General features: G+C 43.5%; 1 protein-coding gene across 1 annotated transcript; it reads left to right on the top strand.

Annotated features, from left to right (window-relative positions):
• Positions 1 to 454: 454 nt before the first annotated feature.
• LOC147465325 (uncharacterized) lies at positions 455 to 1,429 on the top strand. Its single transcript, XM_086511534.1, has one exon. It carries the CDS (start codon positions 455 to 457, stop codon positions 1,427 to 1,429), a length of 975 nt encoding a protein of 324 aa, XP_086367660.1.
• The last annotated feature ends 19,521 nt before the right edge of the window (positions 1,430 to 20,950 follow it).

Here is a 20,950-nt window from a genome sequence, read left to right as displayed (position 1 = left end):
CTATAGATGTCTATGATGACAAGGCCTTGTGCACGAGGTGCTTCTGTCCGAAGGTAGTCACTAAGATTTACGAGACGGTGTCACGTAAGTGTACAGTAGGGGTTTTTTATAAGGCAGAAAAGCTAGATTTTATAGAGGGTCCCATATAAACGGGTCAAAAGACTCCTCCCTAGTACTAATATTGAATCCCCTTGTGCTCTTGTGTTAGTTTGATTTTCTCGCTTTGAAACCACATAGAAGACATATTGTGGCGTCCCCTCACGCGAGCTCTTCTAACAGACTAACAGAATGTAACAGTTCATCTCTTGGTATGTACCTGGCACTTGGAATATTAAGGGCGGCACTCTCGTGTAAGAGGCAGGCTCATTTGGTGTATTCTCTCTTCTGTAACATCACATTACATTGGTGGAGTTGACGGGCAGCCCCTTCATTTTCTTGCTTCTCTCACAACGCCATGAGCAGGCCCACATCTCCACGTGATACACCCTTTTCTCCTCAGTACATGGATGCTGCTATGCAGTCTGAATACTCCTCTGAGCCCACCTTGTCTAACATGGATCACATGTTTGCTACCCTCTCTAATATTCTACTGCAGATTAACCACACGAATCAATCTCTGGTAGGGTTCCTCTCTAATCAACACTCGGCTAGCAATCGCTCAGACCCCAAGGTTCGACCGAAACCCTTTTCAGGTCTCCTGTCAGAAGACATCCTCACCTGGTTAGATCATTTCACTAATGTTGCAGATTACCACAATTGGGAAGACACGCGGAGGGCAAAAGAGGTACGCACATTACTTGAAGGGGTGGCAGCTACATGGTATGTACAGCAATCTGACCAGGTGAAGCATGATTGGCCACTCCTCCGACAGCTTCTCGTTCAAAGCTTTGCCCAACATAACCTTACACAATTGGCGTTGCAGCAGTTACATGCACTGCGACAACAGCAAGGTGAACCTGTGGCACAATTTGCGGTCAAGCTAAATCAACTCCTCTTGCGTGCTGATGCATCCATGTCGGAGGACATGAAACTCTACTTCCTCTGGCCAAGGCTTCAGCATGATATTGCCCGTCGGGTACGAGATCAAGGCCCCAAATCTTTCCATGACGCCATTCAAATAGCCCAGTGCATAGAAAGCTCCAATGTCAGGGAATCTAGTTCTGCACCATTACTACCAACTCCCCTTCATGTCCGGATTCCCCAAGAACACCCAACACCCATGGACATTGACATCCAGAATACCCAGTTCAATTCTAGAAGGAATCTACCTGACAGGGATTCTCAGGGACGGCCAAGATGTTTCTTCTGCAATGCATATGGCCATATTCGAAGGCACTGTAGGCGACGTCGGTCTCGAAACCAAGTGCAAAATGTTCAGGTGGAGATGGCCACTTCAGCAGAACTTGCCGCACTTCCGGAAAACATTTAAGCGGATGGAGTGAGGAAGGGGCCCATCCGCAATACCAAGCAATACAAACTTCCCAACGAATGGTATGTTTCACTCTAGTAAACATAGGAAACACATCACAAGAGGCACTCTTAGACTCTGGCAGTACCATTTTTTCCATTAGTGAACACTTAGTAACCCTTTTAGATCTTCCAATTCGTCCCACTTCCCCCATTTCTGTCTTGCTTGGTGACAACAATACACTATATCACTCAGAGAAGCTAGCCACTTGCACCTTCAACATAGGACACCACACTCTACAGCATGAGTTCTATATCCTACCTAGGCAACTATTTCCTCTCACTCTTGGTTGTGACTGGTTTGTCAAAACCAAAGCCCACTTAGACTTTGATACCCACCATTTGAGTTTTCCTCAGTCTCTGCCCATTCCCTTCCTTTACTCAGCTGAAGGACCTAACTTCGTACACACACAAGCCATTGTCCAAGACATCACACAACGTACTAGAGACATACACACACTTCTTGCATCTATTCCTTCTCTTTTTCACAAAGGGTCCAAACAAAACACAATTAACCTTCCAATCACTCACTCAATTCGTACTGGCTCTTCGTCTCCAATAAAAATGGCGATGCGACGGCGCTCACCAAAGGAGATTGCAGCTCTTAACAATGCAGTAGCTGATATGCTCGCCCGAGGCGTCATCCGCCCTTCATGTAGCGATTGGGCAGCTGAACCCCATCTCGTGAGGAAAGATGATGGGTCTCTTCGCTTTTGTGTGGATTACCGTCCTCTCAACAGGGTCACTCAGCATGATGTTTTTCCACTTCCTCGCCTTGATGATCTACTTGACCAATTAGGGAAATCTCACTACTTCACCTCATTGGATCTGGCCTCTGGATATTGGCAAATTCCTCTTAATCCAAAGGATGCCCATAAAACTGCTTTCAGGACACCCAGCGGTCTATATGAATTCACCAGGATGCCATTTGGCCTCTCAGATTCTCCAAGCACTTTTCAACGGACAGCCAATTTCATTTTTCAGGATCTTATTCAACAACAAGTAGTGGTGGTATATCTTGACGAAATTATGATCCACACCCCGACTTGGGAACACCACCTGCAGGTCCTCAGAGAAGTTCTTCAAAGACTACACAGGTATAATCTGCAACTTCAACTAAAAAAATGCAGGTGGGGATCAACAAAGCTGAAGTTTTTAGGTTTCATCATTTCGGCCGATGGTCTCCAAATGGATCCAGCCAAAGTCATTGCAGTCCAGCAATTTCCTACACCAGCAAATAAGAAATCCCTGCAGAGCTTCTTGGGAATGGCCACATTTTCTCTCAGGTTCATCCCTAACTTAGCCAAGCTCACACACCCACTCCGATCACTTTTGAAGAAAAATACCCCTTTTCTCTGGTCCCCTGCCTGCCAAGCTAGCTTCAATAATCTCAAAACAGTCATTCAAAACTCCGCTCTTCTAGCCCATCCTAACTTTGATAAACCATTCCTTCTCCAAACTGATGCTTCTAATACTGGTTTGGGGGCTGCGCTTCTCCAACAAAATGACCATGGTCATTGGCAACCCATTTCATTTATTAGCCGCGCCCTGACCCTTACAGAGCAAAATTACTCCACTACAGAGAAAGAGCTCCTCGCGATTGTCTGGGCCTTCTCTAAATTTCACCCCTACTTACATGGTACCTCAGTCACTGTCGAAACTGATCATCAGCCAATTATTTCTCTGCTTAAGAAAACCCATCCGCCTGGCCGGCTTCTTCGCTGGGCACTCTTTTTACAGTCATATTCTTTCACCATTAGCTATCGTCGTGGCTCTCATAATCTCATAGCGGACGGTCTCTCTCGCACTCCTCACTTGCAACACACCCAAACTCTCCAACCATCCTTCCCAATCAATCCCTATAACCTCCCACAACTTCAACAACAAGATCCTCAGGTGCAGTCCATTATACACAACATAAGATCTCCTAGCCCACATCGCCATCAAAAGCAGTTTGTCCTCATCAACAATCTCCTCCATTATATCCAACCACAAGCCCCTCCTCGCATTTATGTGCCACAACAGCTCTAAACACATTACATAGCCTATTTCCATAGTCATCCCCTCTTTGGTCACCTAGGTTTCCATCGTGTCTTGCATAATCTTCGCCAGCACCATTACTGGCCAAAGATGCGCCAGCATGTCTCTACATTCTTACAACAATGCCCTCAATGTCAACAGGTCAAAAACTCCCTCCAGAAACCCGGTTACTTGGAACCCATCAGAGTATCAACTCCATTTGAGTTGATAGGCTGGGATCTTGTGGGTCCATTTCCTACATCCGTCTCGGGTAACCGTTATGTTCTAGTCATGATGGACTACTTAACACGTTGGTGCGAAGCACAAGCTCTCCCCAATGCTTCAGCCACAACTGTTGCTTCTGCGCTCCTTCATAACATCAATTTCAGGCATGGCTGCCCTCAGCAGGTCCTTTCTGATCAGGGTCTTGAATTCCGTAGTGAAGTCATGGAAGTTCTAACCAAGTGCTTAGGCATCACCCAGGTTTTCTCCTCCCCTTATCATCCACAAACGAATGGACTGACAGAGCGCATGAATCGCACACTCAAACAGATGTTGGCTGCCTATGTCGACCCACTCCATCAACATTGGGATGAAGCCTTACCCTATGTTCTACATGCGTACAATACTTCTGTCCAGGAGTCCACAAGAGTCAGTCCGTTCCGCGCCCTCTATGGTCGAGATCCTCGATTCCCACCAGACATCAACATGCTGCAAGTGGAACCTCGCCACCAAGACGCTCAGGATTGGCTCTCTTACCTATCTCAGGTCCAACCCGTTCTTCGGCAAGCTCTACTTCTCAACCTCTTAAAGGCACAACAACGCCAGCAACGTTCATACGATATTAACAGACACTTCATGGAGTATGCAGATGGCGACCTTGTCTCAGTCTATTACCCCTTGCGCCGCCCTGGTCTCAGCGAATCCCTTATGCATCGGTGGGTAGGTCCCTATAAAGTCGTGCGCCGCCTTCGTACAAATACATACCGCCTTCAAAGGTTGAGTAACGGCTATGTCACTACCGCACACGTGTGTCGGATCAAGCGTTACACTGCTTCTGCAACTCATCCGGCCTAAGGGGGGAGGTGTGGCGTCCCCTCACGCGAGCCCTTCTAACAGACTAACAGAATGTAACAGTTCATCTCTTGGTATGTACCTGGCACTTGGAATATTAAGGGCGGCACTCTCGTGTAAGAGGCAGGCTCATTTGGTGTATTCTCTCTTCTGTAACGGCACATTACAATATTGTAGCTAAGGTTGAAGGGTGTGGATTGTTATGTTTTGAAGGGAGAGAATATCTCTATGTGAAGCTTTGAAAAAAATATGATGGTGTGTTAACTAAGTAAATAATTTCTTCCATCCTCATCTTGGCCGGTAATTTAATGTGCTAGGCTTAGCACAAGTCTCGAAGGTGAGACGGTGGGCGAAAGGGAAGTCGTTAATACCAAAAGCACATGTGCATTACGCTGGTTGTTGGCTGTTGGTTGTTGGCAGGTCCAAGTCAAAACAGGCGAAGAAGTCGCGGATGGATAAAGGATATAAAGAGCGGCCAACAGCACCAACGAAGTCAAATCTTCCCTTCTCTCTCCTGCTAGGCTCCATGCGCGGCTATACTGTACAGGCCAGCTCCACCGCCGACTTCCATGGCGTGGAAGTGGAGATCCTTTCTTACGCTGACGGCTCCCTCAATGGTACCCTCAGCCTCCAAGGCCTTATCATTGCGGGCACTAACGAGATCGCCATTGTCGGTGGCACCGGCGACTTCCGCGGTGCTCGTGGCTATGGCATCATCACCTTCCTCAACTCCACTGCTACCGTGGCCCTCTACCAGCACCAGCTCTTCTTCCTCTAGCTAGAAGCTTTGACGTACTCATATTAAACCTCTTGGCCTCACCATCCATCCATCATTATGAGGGCCTCCCTCCTCTTCAGTTCCTCTAGCTTATTTCAATATCATGATACCATTCATTCCTCTATAGCTTGCCAGTCATGTATATTCTTGTGCTAAAAACAATAATGCAAACCACACAATTGTGGATTTTTGCTGCATGTCATGCTTCCTGTTGTAATGTGTGGGAATTTTATCCAAATGCAAGGTGGTTCATGCAAAGCTAATATATTCCCTATTCCAAAACAAAATTAGTAGATGACACGTTAGCTCTAGGTGTGGTTGGCACACAACTTTACAAAGCCTAATCAAAGAAAAACGTGCTATCAATTACAACAATTCCATTATATTGACGCTGTACAAAATGGATCAACTCCTCTCCATCCTATAATCTTTGTTTGCAATATCTAGAAAGCACGGAGAAAGCACGCGAGCCCCCCACAAGAGCATTGTATCCACCACCACAACACCTTGCTTACATGGGGGTTTTGATGTATTTGGTGATCTAAACACTGATTGGAATGTCACCTATGTGTCTAGATTGAAGAATACATAGTGCTAGTTGTCTCAACATCATTACTAATGACCATCTAATTTGAAGCTTCTTACTCCGTGCCATCATAAGTAGCTTTAACTTCTGTAATAAAAAGATTGGAGACTGTCAGAAACACACAAATTTCGTGCGGTTCAAAAACTTTGTTTTTGTGTTCTGATTTTTTTGCATAGTACTTCACATACTTCTTGGTTCAAAATTAAAAGTGGCATCTTTCATGGAGGAGTTTATAATTGTAGGAATCTAGGCTTGACAAAATGTGGTATAGAGCCCTCTAAGAGTGGACACTTTATCAAAAAGCCTATGGGTAGGCACTCTAAATCAAAAACCAAAAGGAGAAGGTTTGAGTCGACCACACACACAGACACACACACAGACACACACACACACACACATGCACAAACACTCAATAACACTGTTGAGCACATTTTGAACATCCCGCTGTTTGTAAATATATACATATGGGCATGGTGAGGCGTGACAAAAATATTGTATAGTGATGTCTATAATTACATCAATTAATATCATCTTCAAGAGTCTCCATACAATTTCATATTGATTTGATTGCTTTTTGCTTATGTCTTGAACATAGAAAATGGATGCAGTGGTAGTCAAGTCAAACTAAGATGAATCGGCAGTGCTTCATCAAGGACCATATTACTGAAAAGAGTTCTCATGACTATAAATAATGTTTGATATTTTGGGGAAGAAAGGACAATGGTAAGCCTCAACTGTAGACACAACTTTTCCATACATTAAAAACTTTGAAAACCCCCAATCTTTGTGCAATCAAATGCCCAAGTAACCTTGAATAGAAATATACCAATGAAAGTTCTACAAGTATCACTCAGTATTTAGGGTTTATGGCTAATGTCAATGCCCTTTTTGTTGGAATTAGGGTTGGAGAAAAACACACACATCTTGGAGAAGACGAAGGAAGCTCAAGGCACACAAAAGAGAGTGTATTACTTAGTGTGCAATGGAAAGATAAGATAGCCCTATAGTGATGGGCATATATACAATGCACGGGGGGAAAAACCTCCTAGTAGTGAGGGAAAAAATGCCCCGGTGGTCCTAACTATGTTCACACACATCACTACCACATGTATATGGTAACAAATCCCCCCTGGGAGTGATGCGGTGAACAAGAGCTGGCACATAGAGTATAGGAAGTGCCATGCCGTGAGGACATGATCATTCCATAGAGAAGAGTAAGCCTTAAGCTTTGCGGAAAGCTTTAAACTTCTCATGATACAATGCCCTTGTGAAAAGATCTGCAAGATTTTCCTGTGTTGGGACATAAGCCAAGTTGATCTCTCCTGCTGAGAGCCTCTCCCTGACATAGTGGTAATCGACCTCAATGTGTTTTGTGTGAGCATGTGAGCTGGGTTGCTCCCAACTACCAATGTGCTTTGACTGTCAGTGTAGATAGTGTTGGCAATGCATTAAGTAACACCCAAATCACCCAAAAGGCATCGAAGCCATACACACTCAATCATAGCTGTGAAGAATGCCCTATACTCAACCTCACAGCTGTAACTGGCCACATTAGGTTACTTCTTAATCTGATACCAATCATGAACTATGGAGTAAAAAACAAAAACTACTTTGGACACCCATGTGTCAAAACAATCAGCCCAATCTGAGTCGAAGAAATCATGTAAATCTAGTGGCAATAATCCCCCTTTGAGATAAAACAAGCCAAGATGTAAAGTTCTACTCAAGTAGCAAAAAATACTCTTGACAGCTTGCCAATGCCTAGACCCTGGGCTATGCATGAATCTGCTGACATGTGAGACTGCAAACTAAATATCAGGCCTCGTGTTGCATACATAAATAAGGCAGCCATCAATAGTTTGGTAAAGAGTGACATCGGTAGGATCACCAACATTATGAACACTCAATTTCAAATTTGTTTCTATTGGAGTGGCAAAGAGTTTGCAAGCCGCAAGTTCAAACTTTATGTATCTTGTCTGACACAAGGAAATACCACCATCACACTGCTTAAGCTGTATAACCAAGTAATGATGCAAAAGCCCCAAATCTTTGATCTTGAAAGTAGCATTCAAATCAGCCTTAAACTCAACAATATGTCTCTCATTTGCTCTAATGATCAGCAAATCGTCCATATAGAGAACCACAATGAGAAGTACATCACCCTCACGCTTTACATACAATGTGCTTTCTATTGGACTGTTATGAAAGCCTCGTTTGACCAAAGATTCTTCTTGATCCCAGCTACATATAAATTTATAATGGTATCAAGAAGTGTGAAAGAATTGCCTTTTGCAACAGTAAGCATAATCTTTCCTACTCCCTAAACCGGATAAGAGGCGTTGTTGACACAAGTGGATGAATTCCCATGAGGGACAGAATGAAGAGAGATAGAAAAATCACGATGTGAGGTAATGTGTTGTGTAGCACCATTGTCAAAATACCACACATGTGAATCTGTAGCAACTGACAAGCATGCATCATGGACATCAGGATCATAAGTACACTCTGCAGTAAAAGCCCACTCTATATCTACATCAGCATCACAATCTCCATTCATAGAAGACTCCACAATAGATGCAAGTGTATTGGACCCTAAGCTTGATCCCACCTCTTTCATCTTAGTCTCTTTTGCCTTCAATTTTGGACACTACTCAATCAAGTAATCATTAGATTTAAACAATAATGGCAACGCATTTTCTTGTTTTCCTTTTCATCAAAATTCCTAGACAAATCACTGCTAGCGGAAGCATTAGGAACATGTGATTTACCACTCGTAGAAGAACCATGATGCTGAACATACCACCTTTTGTTTGAACAACAACAAAGGCCTATTCAAGTGCACGCTGTCTAGTCCTGTTTTTTTCCTAAAAAGTGACTCTTGTAGTAGCAATGTGCATAATGCATCAAAATTGACAAATTTTGGATTTTCTTGGGTCATAAGTCTCCAAGTACTACCAAAAGTCTAGTAAGAATCTGGCAAAGCATCAAGAACATTATGCACAAGGGAATTGTGAAAAATGACTTCACCTGCAGAAATAAGTTCAACTCGTTGATATCCTTGTCACCAACAAGGAAAATGTCCATCTCATCTTTCTCATGCATAATCTTTGACTCTATCATTGCCTCCATATTTACATGCTTTTTTGGATTCAGATTGGGCTAGTTGTTTTGACATGCGAGTGTCTACGAGCGGTTTTTGTTTCATGCTCACCAGTTCATGCAATAAAGTCATGTTCAACTGCACGCTACCTAGTCTTGTTTTTTCTAGAAAGAGACTCTTGCAGCATCAGCGATGTGCAAAATGCATCAAACTTGACAGCTTTTGGATTTCCTTAGGTCATAAGTCTCCAAGTACTAGCAAAAGTCTAGTAAGAATCTGGCAAAGCATCAAGAATAGTTTGCACAAGGAAACTGTCATAATTAAATGACTTCGCTTCCAAAAATAAGTTGCTCATTAATATCCTTGACACTAGAAGAAAAGTGTCCATCTCATATTCCTCATGCATAATCTTCAACTCTAGGTCTTTACAATGCAATGCAATTTCAGCCTCATTGTTGTGACTTGCATAAAGACCAACTAGAATATCCCAAGCCTGTTTTGCAGATTTTGCTGAATGAATATGAGGAGTAATAATTAATGCGCATCATAGACAACGCAATCAAAGCATGAGGCTATGCTTCTTTTATATCCCAACAAGCTTGCTCAGCCATAGGCAAAACAGCTCTAGCAGCAACAATCCTGCCACCAAAACCTACAACATCCTCAACATTGCCTACGTCCTCAGAACCAAGACGTACATCAATGTCCTGCCACCAAAACCTACAACATCCTCAACATTGCCTACGTCCTCAGAACCAAGATGTACATCAATGTACTGCAAAATATTTCAAACGCCCTTTGAAACAAGGACATGCTGCATCATATAAGCTCACATATGGTAATTGTCCCCATCTAATCTGTTCTCAGTAGCAAACATTTTGAAATCTGTGTTGTTGTCAGCCATGTCAAATGTTGCACCTGATGTGAAAACTGCACGAAAAGAGGAGAAATGAAGTGGGAACAACACGTGCTATATAACACAAACTGTAGAAGACGGTAAGGGACCCGTTATGCAAAAAATGGCACTGACAAAAATTTTGCACAAAATGACAAAATTGCCTACGCAACACTGCCTGTGGTGGAAACTGAGGCCGAAATGAGCTCGAATAAAAAATATGAGCAGACCAAGCTCCACGAGTCCTCTCAAAGTATTTGTCGACCTTTTGATGCTCACCAAAGATCACATAAGAAACCTAGCGCTAGCACTTTCTAGCAGAAGAGGCAGCAGGAACACAGAGTTCGACACTGCACCTACTCAGCAAGACCCCCGGCAGGAGACAACGTTTTCATCCATCCAGAAGGCCCAGCGTTTTCAGCATTTGCAGATCAGCCAGCATTTTGCAGTTGCGGATCAAGCCCGACAGGAGTACTCAATAGATACCTAGCGTTTTTGCAACAGGATAGATTCAGCCCTAGCGTTTTTGCATCAGCATGTCAACCTAGCGTTTAGTAGTTTCTAGTGACATTCAACCCCTCTCCATCAACGTTTTAAGTTTCCAGCAGTCAAACTCCACAGTAGAACCCCCAAACCTCGCAGATCTCACCTCCCGCTCAGCAGATCCTCGCCGCACGGTCAGATCAATGAGCGTTCACAGTTTCAGCCTAAAAAACAGATTTCAACATCTAAGTTTTTAGCACGTCGTCGTCGCATCGTCGACATCGACATCGTCATCGACATAGAGTCATAATTCAACAGATAAAGATTTGCAGATTTCAAAACTTAGCGTTTTTAGATTTCAGCCCGTCTCGTCGTCGTCCTCATCGTCGTCGACATCGTCGGCAAGTCCAAAGCATTGTAGAGATTTGTGCAATCAATAGCAGACAGCTCTCGCCATAGAGAGTGGGGCCTTCGGAGGAGGATTTGACAACATTTTGGTGTCGTATTCTTCTCTCTCTATCTCTCAATCTCATGCACCTTCATTCATAGTGTTCACCACTTTGTTTGTGTCCATTGCACTCTCTCACTAAAGGAACGGAAGGCTCTCCCTTCCGTAAGTAAAAGGAACCCTTGAGCACAATTTGGAGCACTCAGCTTGAGCAAAGTTCAACATTCACATCCGTTGCACCTTACATTAATATCAGATCTTTGGCAGTGTTCTGTTCACTGAATGAAAGAACCACATAATTTTTTTTGCTTATTGCGGTCGCACGTAACCCAAGTCTACTTGGGCGTGTCGATTCTTAGTTTTGTTTGTGAAGAGTGACACGAAACCTAAGAAAGAAGGGCTTGCCGAGCCTCCCCTTGTGCCTTTTTTCACTCATTGAGAGCGGACCGTGCACTTAGCGGCCGGCCAATCGACATGAGGTGGGAAAAAGCAACCTTGGTGGGAGCGCAAGGCTGCCAAGGGGTGCGTCCGCGAGAAAGAGAAGAGCTCGGGTAAAGAGAAGATCCTTCGTTAACACATATTGCAAGCTAAAGAAGAACCTCAAGAACCTCATGGCTCAAGACCCTCAAGAACCTCAAGAACCAAGACCCACAAGAACCAAAGTTTCTCGTGAACTTCAAAACCCAAGAGTTCAAGTGTATGGTCATTACCCGAAGCGGGATGGATACTTCGCATGGAGGTGATAAGCATGGCTGTGGCTAAGAAGAATTTTCCCCACCAGGAGGTTTTTCTGACCGTCCCCCTTCCCCATCTACGCCAAGGATTGTACCAAATACGATGGAGGCTTTGGTCAAGATGATGATGGACATGATGAGACAACAAGAAGCATGGCACGAAGAAAGAATGGCAGCCTTAGCGCGTGAGCGTGAGCAAGCACGCTTGGCGGACAAAGAAAGCATTGCAGCCTTGGAGCGTGAGCTCGAGCAAGTACGCTTGGCGGCCCTAGAAAGAAAAACAGAATTGTATTGCGATCAAGTTGTTCATTCTTCATCTTTCATTTCTAATGTGCAGGTGAAGATTGAAGAGAATCAGGAGAAGGAGACTCTCTCAGTCTTTTCTTCTCCAAAGCAGGACACACATGATTTGCATGATAATGATAAGCATGATGATTTGCATGATCAAGATGTGATTATTCACGAGCATGATGATTTGCATGATCAAGATGTGATTATTCATGAGCATGATGATTCGCAGGATAAAGATGTGATTGTTTACAAGGATGATGGTTTAGTTGATACTTTTTCTAGTGAAGCTAGCCTCATAGAAGATTCAATCAATCATGGAGAACCGATCTTGGCTCTCAAGTCGAGGTCCAAAGAAACCCCACAGGAAGTATTCTGTGTTCGAATGATTAGTCAGCATGCATTGTTGGAGTGTTTCATTCGTGATGGTTTCCGGTATTTTAGTCACCGTCCTTATGTGATCCTTTTTCACAAGAATGCCATATTGCACGATGAACAAGATTCACTCATGAATGAGAACGGATGTATGCGGATTACTCATGGAAAGATGAAATGTTTGCACCCAAGGAATTCATATTCTATGTCTGGCATGACATAGTATACGAAAGAGCCCAAGGAGGATTGAGCATCAAGCATCGGCATTTCCATTCTGATCTGCCACAATTGATTGAATTAGATCAGAAAGTCAAGATTCAACCCCATTGTTTTTGTGTGTTTGATGAACGGTTTGGCACTCTATCTCTATGTTCATCTCCATTGCATGCAAAGTCTTTTCGAAAGACTAGAATTTTACGAGTCACTTTACATGGAATGGGTATGTTCATGTTTTTGTGTTGGAAGTGGTTTCAAGAATTTTCATCCTCGGAGATTCTTGAAGAAGGTAGACGCATGACTATAGACGAAGTTGAAGCATTGAAGGAGCCACAAATGACTTTGTGTCGCTTTCCGCGCGGCCCAAAGAAGCAAGCATTGCAAACCTTTATGAAGTTCAAGTATTGCATGACCCACACATCAGAGTGGGCCAGCAAAGAGTCTTTTCCAGGATTCCAGACGTTGTTGGTGATGCTACAAACGACGAATGCGGTGACCCTACAAAATATCGAGAACAACATGCTACGAGCAATAAAACCATGAATCTGCATACCTGATAAATCGAATAACCATAATCGATATTGTACACGACAAAGAGAGACAAAGAGCGGGAGAGAGCACGTGCAAGCGCACCTCCTAGAGCGGAGTGCTACGTTGGCACGGCGAGTGGGAAGAGCAACGTAGACACTGGGTGCAATCTCCCCCCGTGCAAGAGTGAACGTTTCCCTCTTGCACGTATTTAATTTATAGATTCTTGAATGGTCAAAGTGAGTACAAACTGGCAGGCCGGTCATAAACGGCCAAAGCTCATATTAAAGAGCACTTGAATAATAAAATGTACATAAAATATGATATCCTTTTGCAATAGCTTAGCTCGGTCAAGCCTTTTCTACCTGTCACAGCTGCTCTCTGTTGGAAAGCAACTGTCCTCAGTTGCGAAGATAAAAATCTGCAAACAATACTTGTCAAAAATAGTGATTAGTATGTTGTGTCAAAAACATCACATAATGAAAGAAAAATTTATGAAACTAAACAACATTAGCTTATGCTCGCCGTCATCCACATACTACCTATTCTAGTGTCCCATACCACTAGAATAAGCAGTATATGTCATACCGTGATGAATCGGGATGTCATTGGTCACACTCATCAAAATCAATTCTCATAATATCAAGTCTCATCACATAAACACTGCCGTAATAATCACCAGATACCAAATCCTAATCCAATTCCAATTCCACAATATAAGTCCAAATCAAAATCACTTTTATTATGTACCCGGGTAACAAAATCATACCAGTTACAGTGGTGGCCAGCCACTGTAGCATGATTTTGTGATTGGTATTGCCTAAATCGGGGAATCTACAGCAATAAGACGTGCTGCCTAGATCGGCGAATCTGCACTAATGCTGCCTATATCGGCGGATCTGCATTTACCATTGTGAATAGATCTGCAATTTGTCAATGTGCTGCCTAAATCGGCGGATCTGCACAGATAATTGGTGTTGCCTAAATCGGCGAATCTACACGAAGATGAGCAATTACACACTGCCTAAATCGGCGGATCTATGTGCATGTGACCAATGGACTAGACAAGACATAAAGGAGAAAAAAAAATCACTACGTTGTCGATATCAGAGTGCAGTAGATCATCAAAGGATTTACAGATGCTTGTGCACTATCCCTGAGCTCCTTAGCTCGCATGAGTAGCTGCATAGCTTACTGACAAATCATCTCAACAAAAATTCCTTTGAATACAATATTTGCAATGTTTGAGTATTCAACTTAAATAAAATGCATAGAAATGAGGATTGACGTATTCGAGGTACATACCAGCACGATCCGGAGTGGCTACCCGAGTATGCATGTCGAGAAAGTTGTGTTTGTTTTTGGGAATGGTATTAGTAAACACAACAAGGATTTTGGCACAAGCTTGCATGACAGAGTTAGTATAGTCAAGCAAAAAATAATAAGGTTTGATAACAGGGTAGGGGGGGTATCATAAAATGGGGTAAAATATGGTTAGGATATGGTTACTGGAGATGAAAAAAAATGAGTTTGCAAAGTAAAGAGATTACTTATCTGATGTCCTCGCATTATGGTCTGGATAGGTTTTTGTGAATCCTTAGATGAGTTAGAGAAATGTAACAAAAACAAATGAAGATCATGATAAAAATCATTTGATTATGATCAAGCAAGACAGATACATTTATTTCCTTAAAATTGTGATAAGCGAACTCAAGATAATGCTGTGGAGCAGCGCTAATATACATCAACTAGTAAAATGTAACAATGAGCTATTCGAAAAGGAGAAAACCCACAAAATCTTCACAGTTTGAGAAGTCTAACAAATTTTAAGTCCCTAATTAATAATGCAGGATATTTGACAATGTTGATTGATACAAGGATTAATCTCAGAAAGAGCATGCAATAGAGCTAGGTCGTAATTAGATGAAGTTGCAAAGAGTGATTACCGAGCAAGCTGACAATAGGAGTATGAGCACAGAACATTGTGTACCAGCTTGTGCTAATTAAAATCATTCACCAACAAGTGAAAATATAATGAGAACAAGATTGCTAGAAAGTGTAAAGGATGCGAGAATCATGTGCTACGAGAGGTACTGTTGACAATTGACATTAATCTAAGACATTGGTTATGAATTACAATAGATCAAAGACGATAGAGAGATCCTACTAAAAGTATATGATCGAAATGCAATGAAAAATTTTATACCTGAAGGTCCTTTGATATGATAGCATTGTAGTGGGCTTCAACTGCAAAAGGGCTTCTCAAGGACAAAGCACTAAATATGATTTTGTGTTAGATGCAGGCAAGTATGTATAAACACTTGAAAGTCCTTATTGAGAAAACTGAAGTTTAAAGAGAACCTACGTCGAACAAATTGATCTGTAAGGATCTTGGAATGATGAGTCCAATATTTTTTGTAATGGCCTGTAAAGACAGTTGTTAATGCCAAAAGTGGGTGGTAGTTTACATCAGTAATCTATAATTCAAATTATAGAGTAGATGTTTGACGTAGAAAACAACTTCACTATGGGTAGTCAACCATTATGAGGTTAAATGTCTTGTCGCGACAATTGCCATAATCAGTACCACAAGGGGAGGGGTGGAATATTAGCGGAGGCTAGGATTTGCAAGTTGTGCCATATACAGCCAAACATAGAGTTACATTACATATGTCATTATTCAGTATACTATGAGATATGAGTCCAATTTCATTGTGTGTCCAAAAAGAGCTTCGGACCATTGACGAAAGTCATGAGATATCAGGATCAGAGATTCTTCAGGTCGGGTTTTTTTGTTTTTGTTTTTCTATTTTATTTTTTTATTTTTTATTTTTTTGTTGTATGTGCGTAGACACAAGGAGAGGCTTGTGAGGAGATGAGACAATGGACGACATTCGATCTCACAGAGAGAGATCATTGACTTCTTGAGAGCTTTCTCAGCTAAATTCCATGTCCTCGCCCTTTTGTTGTGCCGGCCTCGTTCCCGCATCCTCGTCATCATATGCAACAGTAGCATGGTGCAACTGTCGCAATGCTCATATCCCCTCCTGCAGTGCTCGGAAAGCCCTGAGTTGTCCTGCCGTGCTCTCTAGTCTCTCCCTCTCCACACCAACCGTCTTGTCGGGTGGCAGCTTACTTCACACTATCAGCTCCTCTAAGCAGATGCTACGCAAAGCACCATCTTGTGTTCTTAAGCCTTCAGTGCGGCTCATGGCCCGTCTCATGCACCCCCTCAGGTGAGCGCCCTCTATAGCCAGTATGCAGCCCTGTTTTTTGCTGTGTCGAGGCCACCCTCTTCAACTGGAACTCCCCACTTTTCTGCAGCATTCAGCTTTTGTGCAACCTGCAACCGGCCAACCGCTTGAGCCTGCAAAGGCCTGGCCGGAAATGCTCTGACTCCTCCCTCACCATGAAGTCATCAAGTGCACTGGCAGATACCTCAGGGAGAACTTCCGCGAGAGAGTATCACCTATGTGCAATGACCTCTGGCAAGCTCGATGAACCTCCAGCTCGTCAGTAAAAGTGGTTGATAAGTTTGGGAAAGGTGAGCGCAGTGTCGAAGCTTCCAGTAGGAGAAGGGGAGAAGGTAGGAATCAACCTTGGTGTGGGTGCTCAATAGAGAGAAAAGGTGAAGGCGCTGCAGTGTGCTCGTCATGGAGAGAGAGTTTTGAGTGGTATGCAAGCCTTTTGGGTGAACGAGACTGGAGGGAAAGACGGCTAGAAGGTATTCGACCAGAGAGAGAGAGAGAGTTGTAGTCGAGCTGTGGAGAGAAATGATCGTCTACCAGTTATGTGTGTGTGTGGGTTGGCAGACGGTCATAGCCGCACGGGAGTGGGCAAAAAGAAAGAGAGAGAGAGATGGTTGGGTTATGGTTGGCTAGCTAGCGGGAGAGAGGGAGAGAGAGATGGCTTGCAGCCGACGTCAAGGGAGAGTGGGGTGTAAAATTTTTCCATGCATGCGGTAGTCGTGCACCATAGGCAAAAACTGTGTGTGTGTGTTTTTGTGGGTGGGTGCCAGCCTGCTTTTCATGATGCAGAGGCGGGTGGTTGTGCAAAACGATGAGTTGCATGTTGGCCATCTCTAGATGGCAGAACAGCCTGCTTGTGGGGTCAAGTCGAGTAGGTGTTGATTGAGGGCACTCCCTGCACGTAGTACGGACGTGTTTGTGGGTGAGTTATTTGGATGGCTGTAATTGAGTTGGGGGGGCGAGAGTGCAGAGATGTCAAGCGGGTTTGGTGGGAGCTAATCATGCTGACCCTCAACTGTTGATATTAGTTGTAATGGTGATGAGAGTGTTGTAACGACAACATGAGCGGGTATTGATGACAAGCAATTGTGGAGAACAATAGCTTGCAGGGATGTTCAGAAAATTGATCGTTGGCGTTCTCAGCTAGATGTGCTTGCTTCCAGCTTACTACACTAGCCACTGCGACATGTGAAGAGAAAATAAGCGAGAGAGAATGGGAAGGCATCACGCAACACGAAGCGATCAAGGCATCCTAGTGGAGTTATTATAGCCAAGGAAGGTAATGTACGTGTGAGGTAAGGTGGATTCAAGTGTAGCTCTACGCATAGCCAAGAAAGGTGCATAAAAAGCATAAAATAATGCATCTTATTCTTTTCATTTTTTCTCTAAGCATTTGTACTAATAACTCTCTCCCTTCTTCTTCATCCACTCCTTGATCAAGCCCGAGCATAGTGCAAAGGTTCACTTGGGATTATTACTCTTCCTCTTTCTCTAATCTCTTTTAGGTTCGACTTTTCTACTATCTTAAAACTCCTCCTCATTATCCTATGATGTGAATTGTAGCCGAGTCTTCTTGAACAAGATTCTGCTCTTTGTAATAGCCTGTCTAATGCTATGTAATGTTTCTCTTTTTCGTAATTGAGTATCCCCATATGCTTTAGTTTAATCCATTTTATTATTATGTTTAATTAACACAATGTCTACACTAACAATCACTGTATTATAACAATAAAGAAAGAACTTTCTTTAAATCTAGATATCAATAATTATGCATACAATCAACACTAATTGAAGCAATTAACGGAATCTACCAAAGAAAAGAAAATTTCTTAGCTGCTATTTGTCAAATTCCTTTAGTCTCGGAGCGTAGCCCACGCTCTGATACCACTGCTATAGACGGCGAATGCGGTGGCCCTGCAAAATATCGAGAACGACATGCTACGAGCAATAAAACCATGAATCTGCATACCTGATAAATCGAATAACCATAATCGATATTGTACACGACAAAGAGAGACAAAGAGCGGGAGAGAGCACGTGCAAGCGCACCTCCTAGAGCGGAGTGCTATGTTGGCACGGCCAGTGGGAAGAGAGGAGAGATGAGAAGAGCAACGCAGAAATTGGGTGCAATCTCCCCCCGTGCAAGAGTGACCGTTTCCCTCTTGCACGTATTTAATTTATAGATTCTTGAATGGTCAAAGTGATTATAAACTAGCCGGCCGATCATAAATGGCCAAAGCTCATACAGAGCACTTGAATAATAAAATGTACATAAAATATGATATCCTTTTGCAATACCTTAGCTCATTCATGCCTTTTCTACCTGTCACAGCTGCAATAAATAATAAGATATCAATTCCATAACATGTGATCTCCCTTGATACAATACAGTTCGTTACCAGTACCTCACTTTGAAAAGGAGGGGATGTCACGTGCACATCTAACCTTGTGTACATGGACAAGCTACTTCATGACATGGGTTCATTTCAGTTCAGTTCAGCTAGATTAGGAAGTGATCTGACACTTTTGTGAGTCTGTTCGCAGACCGTGCATGCACTACAAGAGGTTATGTGTTCTTGTGACGCTCTTAGCGACGGAAATACATTGGGTTTTTATAACCCCCGGCGTCGCTATAAGCGTCGCTAAAAGCGTCGCTACGAGAGCGTCGCTATAAGCGTCGCTATAGCCGTCGCTATAAGCGTCGCTATCGGCGTCGCTATATAGCGACGCTCATAGCGACGCCTATAGCGACGCTTTTAGCGACGCTGTCACAGAAGAGTATAGCGACGCATATAGCGACGCTACAGAGCCATAAATAGCGACGCTTATAGCGACGCCTGAGAGAATATTTTTTTGGTGGCAGGACATTGAATGCCCTGCCACCCATCAACCATATTGTACTTGATTCACTTTTTAAAAAAAGTGCAAAGGTAAATAATAGACCCAAAATAGTCACCCACAAGACGCATTGTTTGCAAAATTGACAATTGTACACATCATAGACAAACTGAATTGATTGGCAAATGTAATAATGACAATTGTACAACATCATAGGCATAAAGAATTGATTGGCAAAAGGAATTGCGGTGACAAATGTAATAATATACATGGTTCAAAAAGACGTATAAAATCCGTCTCATGATACATAAGCTATGAGAAACCCTAAACTAATGCTATCTAGCTACGGCTAAACTGACGTCGTCTAATCAGACGTCTCATCGCGTCCAAGCGGCGTATCTGTCGGATTCTGCAAAAAAAGACAATAAGACAGTTTTCAGTAAGTATAAACATATAACGACATTTATAAAACAATACAAAAAATAAAAAAGAGTAAACCCTAATACTAACCATGCCGCCGCGAGAACTGAGAATGTCCATCAGGGCGTTTAAGCCCTTCCTGCCTGCGTACTCGCGCTCGTACGGTGTGGGATCACGTCCTGTCATCGACCACTGTCAAAACATACAAAGATTTCATTATGTTAGAACTAAAAAACTCATAAACCCTAAACTATCGAACATGCATAAAGAGCAATGTGAAAAGACTTACAAAATCGGCCTCAAATGATGCCCATCCACCGCTCCCCAAGTGGTGCGAGCTCCCTGCCTCTACTCGCGCTCTGGCTGCATCCTTTTGTTGCTTCCACTTGTCGGGATTCTCGCGCGCTGCTTTCTTCGCATTCTTCCAATCTTCTTTGGCCAGCCAATCTGGCCTATTCCACCCATTCTTAATTGCTTTTTGCACTTCGAAACGCTTGTGTTTGCAGTATTCGCGCATTCGAATCTTCATCAGGTCTTCATTGAAGCGCTGATCCCGTGTTGGAACGGGAAACTCATCATGAAGTATGCTGATGACTCTGTTTTTTAAATCACTTGGTACTTCACTCCATTTGTTTAGTATATAGTGTCTAAACAGCTGAGAGCAAAGACCACGCATGCGCGAGATCACCTTCTTGCCGTCATCATCCATGATGATGCCGCCGCTGATGTCGACGGAGTAAGGCAAGCCCTCTGGCCGGTGACGCGTGAACCTGGGTGTCCCGGCAGGGGTCTCTAGCGGCGTGTCGATGGGGGTACGGACGTCAGGTGTCTCCACCGGCGTCTGGGCCCCGAAGCGAGGAGTGTCGAGTGGGGTGGCTCCTGGCGGAGTAGGTAGAGGTGTGTAGCTTCTAGGAACAGTCAGCCGTGCAAAACCTGGCGTAGACGGCGATGCTGTGGCTGGTGTGGGGGCGGGCAAAGAAGGGGAGGGTAAAGAGCCTCGTCGAACACGAGGCGGTGTGGAGGCATCGGTGGCGGAATCCCCACAACAACCGCCACCGCCACCACTAGAGCGCCGGTGTCTAGAAGAGTGTGACGCTCGTCTCGTCGACGCCGAAGCTTCGGAGCGCGCCGAATGCTCCGAAAGAGAGGGAGATGCGGATGGTGTAGGAACGCGCGATGATGCGCCAGAGCGATGACGCTCCACGTACCACTGTCTCTGCTGCGGTGACAAAGAAGAAAGAAACTCCTCATCATCCATACCTGCATTAAACACACGAATATTTAAACTTAATATTGAATGAATAGAGTAGACAATGACGCAAAGACCATTAAATACAATGACGTAATGACGCATATAAATACAATGACGCAATGAATCGAGTGGTAGAAGAGGCAAGTCGAAAACTCAGAATTTTCAATCAAAAGATGTGAGCGCGAGTAGAAAAGAGCGTTA

The sequence above is a fragment of the Adiantum capillus-veneris genome, chromosome 1 (genome assembly GCF_014529385.1).
Source record: "Adiantum capillus-veneris isolate H3 chromosome 1, ASM1452938v2, whole genome shotgun sequence".
Classification (NCBI taxonomy): domain Eukaryota; kingdom Viridiplantae; phylum Streptophyta; class Polypodiopsida; order Polypodiales; family Pteridaceae; genus Adiantum; species Adiantum capillus-veneris.
This window is presented reverse-complemented; position numbering and strand designations above follow the sequence as displayed.